The following is a 16834-nucleotide window of genomic DNA, read 5'->3' on the forward strand; positions in this document are numbered from 1 at the left end:
CCTGTAGCCCATGGAGAGAGCAGGAGCAGGTGGGCTGGCGGGACTCTTGTGATGCCGTGGCAGACTTGCACAGGAGCAGTTTCCCCTTGAAGGACTGCACCCCATGGAGAGACTCATGTTGGGGCAGTTTGTGACAAACTGTCTCTCATGAGAGGACTCAAGCTGGAGAAAGGTGTGTGAAGATCATCTCCCATGAGAGGGACCCCACAATGGCCCAGGGGAAGAGTGAGGAGTCCTCACCCAGAGGAAGAAAAAGAGGTGGAAATGACACCAGTGAACTGACCGCAGCCTCCATTGCCTGTCCCCCCATGCCACGTTTGTGGGGAGGAGGTGCTGTATCTAACATGAGGATAACACCAAAGTGTACCTGTGCATTTACGTCATTTTACTTACAGGAATTCTGACATGGTCTTCTAGTTCTGAACAGAATGTGGACATCCCAAAACAGAAGCACGGAGTACAGCCTAGTCCATTGTTAGCAGATAGAGCAAAAGTTCCAGGTTTACATTCACTGCACTGTAGGCCAAATACATTTTCCTGGAGGAAATAAAAAAAAAAAAATCCAAAACATAAGAGCATACTGATGTTAATTTACTAGCTGAATGAAAGATGGTTCTTTCTGAAAGAAAAACTAGTAGCTATGTAAACCACATGGCAGGAAGTCAGTTATTACATCTATTCTGTTTTACTATGCAGTAGATTTTTTTAAATTATTTTCCAATATGGTGGGTTTTTAAAAAAAAAAAGAAAACAACAAACAAAAATCAACAAGGAACATTCAAGCTAAACTCACATTTGAATTTCTAGCAAAAGTTAGTAGCTATACATTTCCATTCAAAACAGAAAAATCTTCCCCTACCCTCCCTCATCTGGAAAATGGTTTCTCAAAGCCAAAGAAACTGTTTAGTATGAACAGAAACCAAGGGACCTATTCCCAAGTGTCTAATTTTGCACTCAATTCCCAGCTGGCAAGTACAACTTGAAGAAACACCCAAAACTACAGTCAGTGCCAACTGGGCACCTTTAACCACAAAACTGGAAGGAGACCTATGAAGGCATACATTTGTTGCTTTCAAGTAAGTTCTTATCTATCACTCAGTCTTTCAAGAACAGATTTCCATCTTTTCAGAAAAATCTAGGATACTAAATCTGTTTACTCAATGTTTGCTTTTTTTATATGAGAATCATAGAATCATAGAATGGCCTAAGCTGGAAGGGGCCTTGGAGATCATTTTAATCCAGCCTCCCTGCTGCCAGGGACGCCACCTCTCGACTAGATCAGGCAACACATGGGGACCGAACAGGAATCGAACCCGCAACCTTAGTGCTGTTAGCGCCACGCTCAGCTGACTGAGCTAACTGGCTTCAGTATTAGCAATATACTCAAGTTATTCTTAAACACTGCCTTTGGTTATAGCATAGGAAATAAATTTGAACTTGCAACATAACATTTAAAACAGAGAATCTCAACATTTTTTTGTTTTCATTGGTTTCTTCTTTTGTTGCCATTTGGATATTCAAAAGAGCAGGCTATGCCATCTGAATCAATGTGCTGTCCCCAAATCTAATAAAACCATGTGTGTGAGCAGAAAAAAAAATTCTCTGTATTTCATTTTTCCATTTGTATAATGAGGATAAGACTAGAGTTTTCTAACATTTATTGAGGGTTTTTTTAATGCTTTCACATCTAGGATGGAAGAAGCTGTTGAAGTGCTGTCTATCTATCTCTACACAGAAAATGGAATAGTTCATTGCCAAAATACCATGTAGTGAATTTATGTTTCTATGTTAAGAAAAAACCCCAACTTTTTCTTGTCAGATATTGTCTGCTCAGAAATTTCAAGATTATATCAATTAATGTGACCTGCACTTAGAAGTGTAATTCTTACAGCAAGTATTCTTAGACTCTGTGAAGGAATAGTTTTCCCTGGCTTCAGACAAACATTTTCTCTGTATTGTCATTGTATCAAAATATTTTTATCTATTATAGATGATTCTTCTCTAATGTGCCGTGTGTACTGAGGAAAAACATACTTTTCAACAGCAAGTAAAAAACAATGCATATGAGTTAAGAACTACTATTATTGCAACTATTTGCAAGGCAAAATGCAACTGTAGAATACAGCAAGCAGGATACATAAACCATGTAAAAATTGTACCATTAAAAATGGTTCACATAGCATTGTTCTTGGTATCAGAAGGCATTTACATCATACAGAGAAATATAGTGACACTAAAGTCATAGCACCATTCTCACATATTTAATGAGATTTTTTTTTTTTCTCTCAGAACTCATGGCCAGTGCTTTCTCCTATTCAAAAGGAGGCAGTCAGGAATCTAGGAGCAAAAGGAAAAGGAAGACAAATGCATACTCATTCATCTCTACCTTACAGTACTAATCAGCAAAAAGAGAAGACTCTGAAAGCAGTACAAGAACGGTGTGGTTACAGAAATTCACTCAATACAGAACAAACACATGGATCCTACATTGAGCAAATGCAATTTATTTGAATTTCAGACTGCAGTGGGACCATATTCAGGAAATATTCCAAATACTGTACAAGACTAGAAAGATAGCAGTCATTTTTCTATCAGATGTATAGCAGCTGTTTTTCAAATTAGCAAGGATTCAGCATTAGTCACCTAGAAGTGATGTTCTGTGATAAAGCATACAAAGGGTCTTGATCCTGACTTCTTAACACACATCCACATCAAGATTCACAAATTCTGTCTAAAAGAGAACTCCAGTACTTTGCCATTATAATTTTATGACCATAAATGGGAAATAATATTACCTGTCTACATAAAACAAAACAAAGGGAGAAAAAATGTATAGAATTATCAAAGGAATTTCTGAGAACAGAAATAGCAATGTTACTAACATGGCTCTGTTATCTCTTCTACATAAAGCTGTGTTATGTCAGCAAAAAGTTGGGTATATCATCTGGAAATTTTTAATGCTGCTGACTAATAAGACCTGTTTAGTGCTAGCACAAGAAATTCTCTAGGGGCTATTTAGGTGTATTCATAAATGTGGCAAAGAAGGGATGAAGATTGCCTTTTGAAGCCCTTTCACCCCAAAACTTCCATAATTTTTACATAATAAAATGTTCAGAAACCCCAATGCTGTCCCAAAAGGGTCTGAATATTTCAGTACCTTGCAGGTACAGAGGCCAGTTTCTTCTTCACAACCACAAAGTCCTTCAGAGTCATCACACATCTCTGCTTTAGTTCCACTCAAATCGCAGTCACAGGCAACACAGTCCGGGTAGTCCCTGTAGCCCAGCGCACACCTGGAACAGTCTTGGCCTCCAAATTCAACTTTGCACTGGCACTGACCTGTCAATACATCACACTGGAGATTGGCTGAACCAGTGTTGCTACAGTTGCAAGCCTTAGAAGAAATGAAGAAAACACTCATAATCAGCAGATCTTTTTTAAAAAAAAAATTCGATACAACACAGTGCAGTAAATTTAGAATGGTGCTTAAAACTCACTGTTTATCTATAATTACTGTACAATAAAAGAATTTTCTTTGTTTGGCTTGTATTTGAACAAAGAACTGCATTTCCAGTAAACAGTGCATAGCAAAAAGTAAGAACCTTTGCTGATTCCCAGATCTAGGCTGGGAGTCAACGGAGTTGAAGCAAGCTGTTCCAGAAAAAAATAAAAATCCAAAAGACTTTATTTAAAATACTTCATATTGGGAGCAGCAAGTAAACTAAACAAATGCCAACATAAATGTCGATGAAAGAAAATTATAAGTACAATAATTTTATAGATACAATAGAAAGAAATATTTTTATACTGTCATTTTCTTAAGATTTCAGGAAACAATGATAAGGTTTATATCTATCTTTCTCAAGCTTCATTTACTATTTGATGATGAACCAAGGATCTCACTGCATCGAAATGTTGAAATCTCAGCACCAAAGGAATACTGTTCCCTGGCAAAGCCCATCCTTCATTATGCCATCGGTAACATGAACTTGTCATTACAAATATGCAAAGTGTATTTACTTATTTTGACATTCTTTTTTGAAGCAGACTGGATCTAAACTTCAGTCTCAATTTAATGCATGTGGTTACTTAACAAATGCAATCTTGCTCTGTGGTTGTTTCTAACAGTGCAGGCAAGAAATCCACTCCATCTATCATCACCTGACTGTGAGTGTTTTCCTTGTCTTCTTTCCTCACCATCTCTCTTTGATATGAAAGGCTTTACCTTGTAAAGCACTCTACACAGAGACCTACAAAATCTATTGGAATCACCACGTACCCTTTAGCGTTCTTCACAAGTTTGCTTCTCACCTTTGCTATCCTTTGTACTAAGCAGTTTTTACTCCAGCAGCAAGCACTACATACCACACTGCCTAGTCCAAACACAATTTACAACAAAACAAGTTGACAGTTTTGGCTCCCAGGTACCATTAAAGGCCTATGGCCCTGAATGTCAAATCCTATTTTCAGAACCATAAAACTATAAATAATTTACACTTACTTCAATCTCTATTTATATGCAATAAAGATAACTAAGGACTCTAAGAAATTGTGTTGCAGCACATTGGAAAAGGGTTGTAAGCAAAACATGACTACATCTCTGCTCCATCACTGCACCCAAAAATGGACGCTGAATACCAAGAAAACTGCAAGAAACAGAGCCAGGTGAAGCATTCCACCAATGCAGTCTGTGTTGCAAAATCAGACCAGCTGGGTTTAAGACAGCATCTCCCATTTCACACATGCAGAGAGGGAGAAAGAGCCTTTTCCAGGTTTGCCAGGAGACATGGCACCAAATCTCAAACTTCCACAGCTGACTTTTCAGCACAGGGGAGTCTCTGTTGGGACTATTACCTGCTAATCACAGTATTGTCTGTTGCACCAAGGAAGTAAAGAAATAGAAGAGTAATTCATGTGAAGCTGTAAGCAAAAGGAATGCTAAACCACTTAGCAGAAGTGAGCAGTTATGTATTTAATTAAACTTGATCATTGGCAAGTGCTATGGAATCACCCTATGAAAGAACAATTCAATGTAAATGCACTGGGATCAGTACATTGTATTTGCAGAATATTAGGTAAGAATGACCATAGCTGGTAGGTGACAAGTAGCTGCCAAGTAAGTTGCTATAAAACATCAAGATGGTAAACTCTGAAGAGGTATTATCAGACTATTTTATCATCCTTGCTCTCAAAAATCAGAGAGAGAAAAAAAATATAATAATAATTTGGCTGGTATTTGTACTTGTCAAGTACTTACCATGTATAATGACGGATTTTTTCAAGTTAATTATATTTGTGGTTTCTGCACTGAAATTTCTCACTGCATTCATGTAATTTTGAGGCTTTTAAAAATATCAACATTTATAAAATAAAGATGGGCCCAATGCCATATCTGTCAGGAATTTACTGCATGAACCTAAATGCATAAATGATTGCTTCTCCTTGGATCTGCACCAAGCTGGAATTTTATTGGTTCATCTCATCTTAATATTTGTGCTTATGTGAGTTACCATTTTTTTTTATTCATGAAACATTAACTACCTTATAATATGTTAATTTTAAACATTCAGAAGCAAAGCATGCAGTGACAATCAAGATAAGATAGATTTATTTGTTCTTAAAATTACTCCTTGATTAGTGCAGAAACTGTTTCTTGTTGCCAGTTGTTGCTATAAATCTGTTTAGCATCACTATTTAAATAATGAGAGTGTATACTTCAAAACTTTATTATGATCTATGCAGAACAGGCACTCTCAACAGTATTCAGCTTTTTTAGGAGGTTCTGTGATAAATATTTTCACAGTATTTTTTTTTTTTAAAGTGACCATGTTGCACTCACACTTTGAGACACAGATTAAGAATTGAGGTTCTCAGAAAAAGGGTCCAATTCTCACTTTAGTATAAAGCAAATGGCTTTTAACAGCCATGGCTTTTCATCCCGCTTACCATACCTTGCAGCCGAATTTAGGAGAGAGTCCCCAGTGATTTTCTTCACAGTGTTCACATTTTGGTCCCTGAGTGTGTGGGGGACAAATACATTGGCCAGAATCAGCATTACAGTTGTTCAGAGTATGAGCACAGTCGCAGGCTGCAAGAAAAACAGGATCAAATTATTAACTTCATCCTTGCTTTAGCTACAGAGAAGAAACTCCAAGACAAATTATAGTCTTACTTTTCTTAATTACGCAGTAGAGTTTATCCATTCCACTAGGAACTCCTTGACACCTCTAATCACTGAGAAACAAATTATGACCACAGTGATATTTCATCTTTTTATTGAAAGCCCATTAATGCTTCTTGCCATAGCCTGTTTGGTGGTTTAAAAAGCAGTGCTGAATTTCTACAGAGGAATCAGCAACGCTAAACAAAATTATTGCAAAGTAGATTCGTAAGAAAAAAAAAAAGACCCTATTACAGAAGATACAAAACTCATCAGGAGACAGGATAATGTTCTCAAGCAGGTTAAAGGATTAATCTCAAGAATTAGTCCATTGCAGGAATTGCCTAGTAAATAATAGGGATGGCTAATTATTTTTTTAACAACTACTCTTCAGGAAGCACTTGTCTATCTAAGAAATGCAATACTGCTCTTGCTAAAAAGTATAAGTTCAGAAAAGTGGTTCTATTAATTGTTTTAACAAAATCAACAAAATTTTTGAGCCTGAAATGGTTAAAGGTACCTAAGGGATCTTTGTTTCTTAGTAAAGACACAGTACATACATTCCAAACCATAATTCTGTGAATATACTATTTGAGGCATGAAAATGATGCTTCTGTCAGGTTAGACAAAAGGTAGGCATTCCTTCAGCTATATGCCTATGTTGAAAAGGGCACCTTATTAACATGACAAAACAGGTTTCTTGTTGGCACGCTCTCCATTTGGATTAACATTTTCCTTTGCATCATGACTAAAACTTTTAAGCTCACAAGTGATGATAGGACCTAATAGCTGCCTTCCAATACCTAAAGGGAATTTACAGGAAGGCTGGGGAGGGACTTTTTACAAGAGTTTCCACTGATAGGACAAGGGGAAATGGGTTTAAGTTGAAGGAGAACAGATTTAGATTGGACCTTAGGAAGAAATTCTTCAGTACAAGGGCAGCAAGACTTTGGAATAAATTGCCCAGAGATGTTGTGGCTGCCCCCTCCCTGGAGGTGTTCAAGGCCAAGTTGGATAGAGCCCTGAGTAGCCTGATCTAGTTGAGAGGCATCCCTGCTCATGACAGGGAGGTTGGACTAGATGATCTCTAAGGTCCCTTCCAGCCTAGGCCATTCTATGATTCTGTGAAAATAGAGTCAGTGACATCTTATCAAAGCATAAAATATATTTCTGAGAACCAATTGAAAAAACAAGGTAAAAATCTAAAAACAGTAGCTCTTCTATGAATGCCAGAAAAAAAAGTTTCTGTCCTGTCTGACGAACCAACAACTTTTGTGGAAAAAAAAAAAAGACACAAAAAAAGACAAAGGAGCTATTGAGGATGTAGTATTTCTTTCATGCAACTTTTGTAAGTTGTTATTTCAGTCACAACCTTTTACAAGGAACCACTCAACAAACAATCAAAGACATGTTTTGTTCCCTAGCATAATCAAAGTATTAGGAGACCATTCCACAGATATTTCTGTGTAGTCATCAGAACAACTGACTTTTGCTAGAGTTTCACATAAAATACATTGCTGAAAAACTCCAGCTGAACCCCGAGAAGATCATGGATTAGAGCTTACGTGTGCAGCCACCATCCTGGAATGTATGAAAGCCATGAGCACAACGATCACACTTTTCTCCAGCCACTCCTGGTGCACAGTGACACTGTCCCTGATGATTGCAGTCTTCGGAGACTGAGCCAAATTGACTGCAGTTGCAGGGAATGCAGCCAAGCCCAGTTAGCAGGCCATAATAACCATTCTGTTGGATAGGAAGCAAATACATTTGAGTTATATTTCCCAAATTTTTGAAAACAATACAATGTACACTCTTATTTTCCCTCATTGAATTTCCCTGTTGTCTGACCTGCATGAATATTGGTCAGCACTGGGTGACCACTCTGAGAAGACTCCCTGGCCTTCTCTCTTCACTGCTCCCAGCTACATGCAAGTATGCATTTGGGTGGAAAATGTGAAAAATTAAATGCTCTCGTGGTCCCCTAATCTCATCAGCCAGACTTCATGTTTTCAGGTCTGCTGTTATTTTAATTTAAAGACTTCCATGAGGTTAGAGTGGGCTGTGCTGATCAGGCACAGATTACTGTGAATGTGAATGAAAGACCAGAACAGAGCAGGTCAGTGACCTACAGGACACGTGGATTGAAAGGCATTCAGCTGGGCTAGCACAAGGGCAGCAACTGGGCACAGATTTCCTGCTCTGGTCTCTGAGGCAGTTCTACTCTTAACAAAGGCTGGAAACTGCTGCTTTCTATCACCAGTGAATATCTACTTGTTCCTATAACAGTCCTATCTTTTAGCTGAATCCCTTTCAGGCGCTCAGCCACAATGTTTTTTATCATCACCACATTCTTCAGATATTCCCACTCAGACTTCATTTTGCAGAAGCACAGCACTAAGGTCCCTTCAGGTCTGTTAGCAGCGTTCCATTTGTGGTTTTGGTAGCTCATCATGACTGCATGCCGTTAGTGAGAGCAGCAGTAGCCTGAACAGCCCTTTTCAGAAGGGTGCTGAGTCAGCTACATAGCTTCACATCTGCAAAGAGTGCAGGCAGAGCAATTTGCAACAGCAAAAGCTTGTGCGGACAAACCTTTGGTCTCCATTCCAGCAACAGGTCCTGATTCTCCTGAATATATTTGATGCTGTTCTCTGTATCTACTCTAATCAATGTCTATAGATAAACAGGAAGACCAAGACATGAGAAAATGTAGATATTGGGAACAGGTAGATATTAGCTTACCAAGCACTTGTCGCATCTTTCTCCGATGACATTTGGTTTGCAGTGACAGAAGCCTGTCTCATGATGACAGGTACTCGAAAGAGAACCATTCACATGGCAGGCACAGGCTTATGTTTAGACAAAAAGAAAACTTTTTTTAAAAGTACTAATGTCTATCTATATGCATTCATTATTATACAGAATTTCAAATTTGCTTTATAATATGTTTTACCTGCTTACATCCCACAAATATACTATAGTAATATCTGTATTATACATTTAGGCTAAAAGACTAAAAAAAAAATCTCCGTGAATAGACACATCTAAGAAGTTCCAGTCCTCTATGTAACATTCAGAAGCAGGAAACGTCTATAGCAGGTCACTGGAGGGACAGTGTTAAGCTGGTCAGTAAGTTTCAGGAACACAAACTGTCATATCCTAGTATAACATCTTCCTTCCTCGGGCGAACCCAACCCCATAGTTTTCAACCTGCACTTAGCCTTCAAGTTGTGAGTTGACAACTCTTTCAGCAAATGGGCATATGCCCCCATCCATTCTGCTACATGTACACCACATTTTTATGTCCTTTACATTTTAAGAGTAGTAACAATAGCTTACCACGACAGCTTTTCTCAATCACTGCGTCCCCATAATACCCATCAGCACACTTTTCACAGTGGTGACCTGCTGTGTTCCCCAGACATTTCAGGCATTGTCCTGTCAAGGTATCACAGTGGCCATCCTCTTGTGGGTTTACATTGCCATTGCATTCACAAGGAGCACACAACTGTCCAGGTATGAGGGGATTTCCATAGTAACCATTAGCACACCTGCACCACAGATTAAAAGCTTTAGCAGCTGGAATATTGTCACGTTAAACAATCTCTCCACCCAAGGGAGTACTTCCTATTAAACTTTTATCTAAAGTGTCTCTGTATTACAAGCAACGATGAAAGAAAAATATCATTAGGAAAGTTCTATACATGTGGCATGAACAAGGATGGTGGACAGTTAGTGATGACAATGACACTGATAGCTAGTGTACATACCTTTCACACTGAGAACCAGTATAACCTTGAAGACATTTGTCACAGACAATCCCACCTCCTTCACTAAGTTGACAAGTGGGGCTGAAACTAGCAACAATAATTATGGCAGTCAGTATCAACACACAGAACAACAAGACTTACACAAATATTCTATATCCATTCTTCATATCAATCCACCTATATAATCATGCAATTGCAATTTTTTTCTAGGTCAACATCAATGCTCTAAACATTACAAAATGTAAGAATAAACTTGTTTTCAAAAACTCTTCTTGAGGTTCTTTGTGTTTTTTTAAACTTCCTAAAAACCTAGCCATCTTTCTCACAAATCTGTTCAATTTCTGCAGTAAGCTCCCCTTTTTCACATTAAACACTTCTGTCCTTCTGTTGTTTTCTGAAACAACATGAAAGATAACCGTGATTCTGCTCCCAAGTTCAAGGGTATGTCTAAGAATTACTTTTACCCTTAATGTACACATTGCACTAGTCCACTCAGCTTATCCTAGCTTAGTCTATACATTTGTCTCTCTGAAAAAACAATTTTTCTGAAACATGCTCAAATGAAGAGAGGGGGAAAAAAAAAAAAATCTTTCGCTCTCTCATTCAGCTATCACAACTCTTTTTTCTTCACTTTCTGATTCTGCTGAAACGAAAAAAAATCTCACGTAAACAGCTTACTTGTTTGCAGCAGAACTCAGAGGACATGCACAGGGCTGGCAGTCCTCAGGAGTTCCTTGGGATGGACTTCCATAGAAGCCGGGCAAGCACTGATCACAGAAAGGTCCTGTCGTGTTGTGTTGACAAGCCTGCGAGACATGGAAAAAAAGTCCTTTCAGGTTTACCCTTGATGGTTTTTCAGCCCCTGAGCGATCTCTGCAGGAGTTTGCATGCAGCATGGTGTTCAAGGAGACAGCCATGAAGGAGAGAGTAGAATTTTGAAAATAAGTGAGGTTTTTTTCCGAGTTGTAACAACAAATCCTAACTGTTTCTTTAGCACATTTTAGAATACACTTTACATCATTAAACCAGTCACATTACTTATACACAAAACAAATGTATTTTGTATATTGCACACATTTGCCTTAAAAAACCTCAAATATTTCTTACTGGTGTTTAGTCATTTTATTTCAGAAGAGATCTGAGAACTAAATTCTCACTTCAGAGGGCAATGTGTAATCTCCACTGATGTCAGTCATGGAAGATGCACATGTATCTGAAAACATATTCAGCCAAAACACTGTTTAATTTCGTTCCTTTCAGGAAAAGTTTTATTGTCACCTGCAGCAAAGTTAAGATTTTTACCAGTCAATACAAGGTGAGTAACCTGACCTAGTTAAAGTTGTCCCTGTGCACTACAGGGCAGTTGGACTAGACGACCTTTAAAGGTCCCTTCCAACCCAATGCAGTCTATGAGCCTATTATTCTTCACTTGAAATAATAAACTGAAACAAGAGTATCCATAGCTTTAAATTTACATACACTGTAAACTTCTGTTTCACAAACAAAACACTCTATTTTCCTAAATAGATGTTTAAAATGAATACTTTGAAGGATGACTTACAAAGCAAACACCATGAATATTGCATTCAGTTGCATGCCCATTGCACTTGCAGGGCTGACAGATACCTCCAAAGAGTATTCCATCCACACGGTAGTACCCAGGGAGACAGGACTGAAAAGAAGCAGGGGGAAAAAAGCAGTATCATTACTTGTGCTAAAAGTACATACCAAAACACTTTCAAAGAGCCCACTTCCAACTACCCACCATCTGACTCATTCACATCGTGGTAACTGAATGCTCTTTCAACTCTATTGATGTAACTGTAGCTCTTTTCTGGTGGTTATTTTTTATTTGCACTGGATAAAGGGGAGAAAAATTAACTCCATAAAACTTCAATTCAGCCCTTCATCCCCTTGAGGCATGTAATTTAAGTTTTGTGCAGTTGAATATGTGAAGTTCTTTATTATGGGACAATAAAAGCCAGATGTTCTACCTTCTCTGCAGAACCATTAACAATAATATGGCACAAGGCTTCATACTGAAATTATTTCTCAAAATAATTCCCACCGTTCTGCAGATGGTGCTCTGCCTCCCTGATCTTCTATTCACAGATATGTAAAGCACCACCTTGCGCAACACATTTGACCTTTGTGGAATTTTCCAAGGGCTAGAATTCCTCCTTGCTAAGATTCCCTACTGCCCCCATAAACCTAATGACAAAATAGAAATACACTGTACATGTTTCAGATCCAGAAAAAGTGCTACTAATGAGTAAGGTAAGCTCAAAAGAAATTCACAGAGCTTTTACAGCAGCTCCCTCTGCAACACTGATACCTAAAGTGTATCATTATCTTTTAGTGCTACCAAATAGAATTGAAGAAATAAGTTTAAAATCCCCTTTAGTGTACCTAGAAAAATATCTACAGCATTGTGCACTGTATAGTGGACAGTATTTCAACACAGAACATATACTTCTACAGCAGTATAATTAAAGACGGTCTGCCTTTAAAACTTAGATCCTTTCAGACAGGAGTTAATTTTGCATACATAAAACACTGAGAGGTTACCTCACAGGATATTCCTGTGTAACCTTGAGGACATTCACAGAATTCCACATCTGGTGCTGAAGAAAGATCTATAACATTTGCACTTGCAGTATCCAGGGTCACAGAGTCCAGCCTAGGATCAAGCACGAAAATATCACATCACTCATTCTATATTTAAGGGAATAACACTGGTAAGTGCTGCTCCCTGGCAGTGACAGATGAGGAAGAGGCACAAACGTCTGCTGTGAAAAAGACTATGATCATAGTCTTATCACTGCATTTGCAGTTCTGGGAAGAGATGTGACCTCCATTATTGTTACTACCATTGTCTTTTCTCCTGTGAAGAGGTTTAAAGAAAGCCTCTGTCATGGTATTATAGGTGCATTAGTAGGGCAGCCTCCTCTTGCTGTCCTGTAATACAATAGCTTGACCTCACCATAGATACATATTCCAAGTGGCAAGTAGTGAGAAATAGCATCAGTTCATTGGTGCTGTCCACAGTAGAACAAAGCAAAACTCCTTACTACAAACAACGGCACTTTGTAGCAGTCTTTTCAGCCACTGGTGAAATGATTTAAACAAATCTTTTCAAACATTCCAGGAAGCTGAACACACTATCCATACATGGACGCAAGTATCACCACACCTCAAGTGTACAAAACAGATTTAGTATCAAGTTCAATATTACTGACATGAAATTCTACCAAATTAGCCAATGAGAAAGAACAGCTAATGGTAAGACTAAGCGAGTTAAGTAAGTAAATGATGAAGCACTGGAACTGATTCCTTTGGTAAGACTTTATTCCTATCGATCTTGGAGAACAAGTAAAACAGCAATCTGCAAGGTGTGACGCAGGTACCACTCATGCCAACAAGACTATGGAACCGTAGAATGGTTTGGGTTGGAAGGGACCATAAAAATTATCTAGTTGCAACCCCCTGCTACCAGGACAGGGACACCTTACATGACTCAGTTGCTCAAAGCCCCATTCAGCCTGGCCCTGAACACTTCCAAGCAGAAAGTGTTCCAGGAAGGACCAGTTCTAGCTCAATTTTCCTATTAAGCACTCCCTTAGAGATGAGCATCAGTAACATCTACAAACAAACATTAAAAGTAATTACAGACAACATCTTTATTGGCAAGTTTTCAATAGTCAGTGATGGATTAACTTGCCACATACCAAAATAAGCATACTGTTGAGAGTTTCAGCGGTATTTCCCTCTAACAATGCAGCCACTGTAATAAGGCTTTTATGCAGTAGTCCTTCAAAGCAGAAAGGAAGGTTTCTGCTATCATGAATCTTTAAAACAACCAAATTGCCCTTTTCCACAGACTCCACATGAATGCATTTTGGGGACAAGATTGGTCTTGAGAAAATTCAATGAAAAAATGGTTTTTTAATAGAAATTATTAATGTAAAATTTAAGGAATACTGCTACTATGAATAGTGTTTCATATGCACAAAAATAATAAAAGTATATAGATTAACTTGAATGTTTTCTCTCCCTTACCTGTATATGGCTTTTCTGGCAATGTTGTAGTTGGCCCTGATCAGAAGATGGGTCACGTTTACCAGAACAGTCATTAACCTTTCCCGATCTACAGCTTTTTTTGTATTGAAGTCTATGAAATTCTCTGATACAAGTCTCACTGCATTAGAGTACTCCTCATATGGCTGTAATGACAAGCCTGCTGCTCTCGTACTCAAAATCTGCCCATTACCCTGAAATCAAAAGACAGAGAAAATATTTCCCATATTTGCAAGCAAATTTTATTAAAAGCAATTACATTTAGTGTCAGATATACATCTGGAGAAGAGGCAATGAAACTGTATTTCTCGCACTAGAAAAATGGCTGCAGAAGACACAATCCCATTCTTTTTGGTTCAGAGACTTCAGAAATACCTGATTTGCCTTTGGAAAAAAGAATTAAATTAAATTTCAAAAATCAAACTCCTCTACAAAACCAGAATCTCTTTTCTTCTTTGTTCTATTGCTAAGTAAAAATGCTTTTTTGGAGATACCTGGATTCATTATAGAGCCTTACCTCTCAACTGCAACATGAATCCAGAAAAGCAAGCAATCAGCAAGAACATTCATTTGTTTCATAACTCTAAGTATCTCCAGTTTATTCTAGTTTCTTTTGTAAACATAGCTTTGTTTGTTTGTTAACAAACACCTCACCTATGCACATATAGGTTAAATTTTAGTTATCGTTTAAAACTAGTATTGTATACCTACAATTTCAGACAAACGGATTAGAAAAACAGAAAGTAGTAGTAACAAAATCTTAGCAGTGACTTTTAAGAAGAGTTCTAAAATTGACTAAGCTACTACTACAGATATTATTTTCTTCTCCTTTTTTAACCCCTTCATAGTTTACTAATAACATTTAAACACTAGCAAGCTGAAAAAAATTCACCTGAATGATGACATCCACACTAGATACTATATCACTGTCCACACTCTCCATTGGAATGTCGTAAGATACTGTATACTTCAAGTTTCCACCAAAAGCGGTGAGCTGAAATAACAAAAAGCCAAATCTTAACAACACAATAACCTCCAGCCAACACAAAGAAGTGACATGTGACAGTACAATGTCCAAATTATAGGAGTACATGACTTACAAATACCACTTTCCAGGGAAAATTTAGTGTGCTGTGTGTATCAGCACAGGGAGAAGCACTGGATTGTTGCTGTTCAGGTGGGAAAAGCTCGCTGAAGGCTCTACAGATTATTCAGAAGTGCCCTCGTTCCGTGAAACACCTACAGGATTTTGAACAAACAGCAGAGGTTTACATGCTACTGTCCCAGCCAAGGGGCACAGCATGTTGGAGCTAATCACATTCCTTTCAAGCTCCCACTGCCAACTACTTCAAAGCAAGTTAAAGAGTAGGGCACAACCTGAAACACTGGAGATTCCCTCTGAATATCAGGGAACACTTTCTAATCATGGGAACGACTGAGCACTGGCACAGGTCGCCCAGAGAGGCTGTGGAGTCTCCATACTTTCAGATACTCAGAAGCAGCTCTCTGGACATTGCACAGGGCAACCTGCTCTAGGTGACTGTGCCTGAGCAGGGAAGCTAGGCAAGATGACCTTCAGAGGTCCCTTCCAACTTCAACTATTCTGTGATTCTGCTGCAAAAATTGAGAGACTCAGAGCTTTAGGTAGTAACCAGGGCAAAAATTAAAAGAGTGTAAGCTTTGGGATAGGAGCCAAGAGTGTGGGGAATGTGAGCATGTAAATTAGTAACAGTCAAGAGAAAAAAGATTATACTGTATCAAGGACTGGCAGAGAAGGCAGTAGGGAGGCGAATGAGCTCAAAGAGCAAGAAGAGTGTACTGGAAATGTCTCACCAGAATACTATGATTTGAAGAGCAGAGACAGGTTGAGAAGTCTGGTAACATTGAGGACTATGTGTAATTTTTATTACAGAAACTACACATTTAGAGCAATACATTATGATTAAAATAGAGAAACTATGAAGGAGTTTTGGATCTAACTGAGAACTTACCTTATTTCCTAGGTAAGTCTCAGGTGCTGACCAGTAATAAGTATGTTTCAATACTTTCACAGCATCAGTGTTGTTAATACTTATTTGACGGGGTCCATCAAATTGGCTTCGCTGAGGTTGCACGCTCCTTGCATTATACAGATCAGAAACAAGCCATCCAGTCATGTCTGATACCTGCAAGAAAGAACAGTAATATTAATGGAGTCAAGTTTTGTGTCATTAAGCAAGCAGTCACTAAATGTAGCTCCTCCCTAGATATCGATTCAAACTGACAGATCTTTAACACTTTCTTAGTCCAGTCTGACATTCAATACATACAAATATGTCACTTCAGATTAGGGTTGTCTCTACCTCTCTATTAGACAGGAACAAAAACATGAGTGTGATTTTTATCTTCCCAATAAAATTATCATTACCACCACATAATTCTATGAAACAGAATTAAAGAACTTCAAAGGCTTTGAGGACTATCGTTCTAATTTATAGATAGGGCTGAGCTGGAGGAAAGTTAGAATACACAGTCCCAGAAGAGGGAGAAAGATGAGGGAACTTTGTTCTCACTGGAAGGAATTTATATCAGCATCTTAGAATTTCAGTCCATTTGACGTGCTTTCCTCTCTTTTTATAAGCACACAGAACAGGAGGCTAAAGTGTGAGTAGTTCTGCAAAGATACAGAAGCAATTTGGGGGAAAAAGTGTCCCCCAAAAGCCCCTAACTCAAGAAATGGCTATTCGGAAAGCAGTAATATTTACAACAACTCTATTTTCTAAGATAGAATATTATTAACACTGTCAGAGGTCACTCTTGCCTTGCCTAGTAGGTGTGAGAGCAAGGA

General features: G+C 38.3%; 1 protein-coding gene across 1 annotated transcript in view; it reads right to left on the bottom strand.

Annotated features, from left to right (window-relative positions):
* Positions 1–379: 379 nt before the first annotated feature.
* LOC104278840 (laminin subunit alpha-1-like) overlaps positions 380–16834 on the bottom strand; it is a gene marked incomplete at its 3' end in the record, with an annotated part of 39456 nt that continues 23001 nt past the window's right edge. Inside the window, exons 11-23 of the mRNA XM_009875938.1 lie at positions 15999–16172; positions 14900–15001; positions 13990–14201; positions 12499–12610; positions 11492–11602; positions 10609–10736; positions 9931–10017; positions 9500–9711; positions 8903–9009; positions 7726–7906; positions 5952–6088; positions 3158–3394; positions 380–537 (exon numbers count right to left, since the gene is read on the bottom strand). Coding sequence (XP_009874240.1) covers positions 380–537; positions 3158–3394; positions 5952–6088; positions 7726–7906; positions 8903–9009; positions 9500–9711; positions 9931–10017; positions 10609–10736; positions 11492–11602; positions 12499–12610; positions 13990–14201; positions 14900–15001; positions 15999–16172 — 1958 coding nt within the window. The remainder of the gene's footprint in view (positions 538–3157; positions 3395–5951; positions 6089–7725; positions 7907–8902; positions 9010–9499; positions 9712–9930; positions 10018–10608; positions 10737–11491; positions 11603–12498; positions 12611–13989; positions 14202–14899; positions 15002–15998; positions 16173–16834) is intronic.

Source organism: Apaloderma vittatum, unplaced genomic scaffold (assembly GCF_000703405.1).
Source record: "Apaloderma vittatum isolate BGI_N311 unplaced genomic scaffold, ASM70340v1 scaffold9849, whole genome shotgun sequence".
Lineage (NCBI taxonomy): Eukaryota > Metazoa > Chordata > Aves > Trogoniformes > Trogonidae > Apaloderma > Apaloderma vittatum.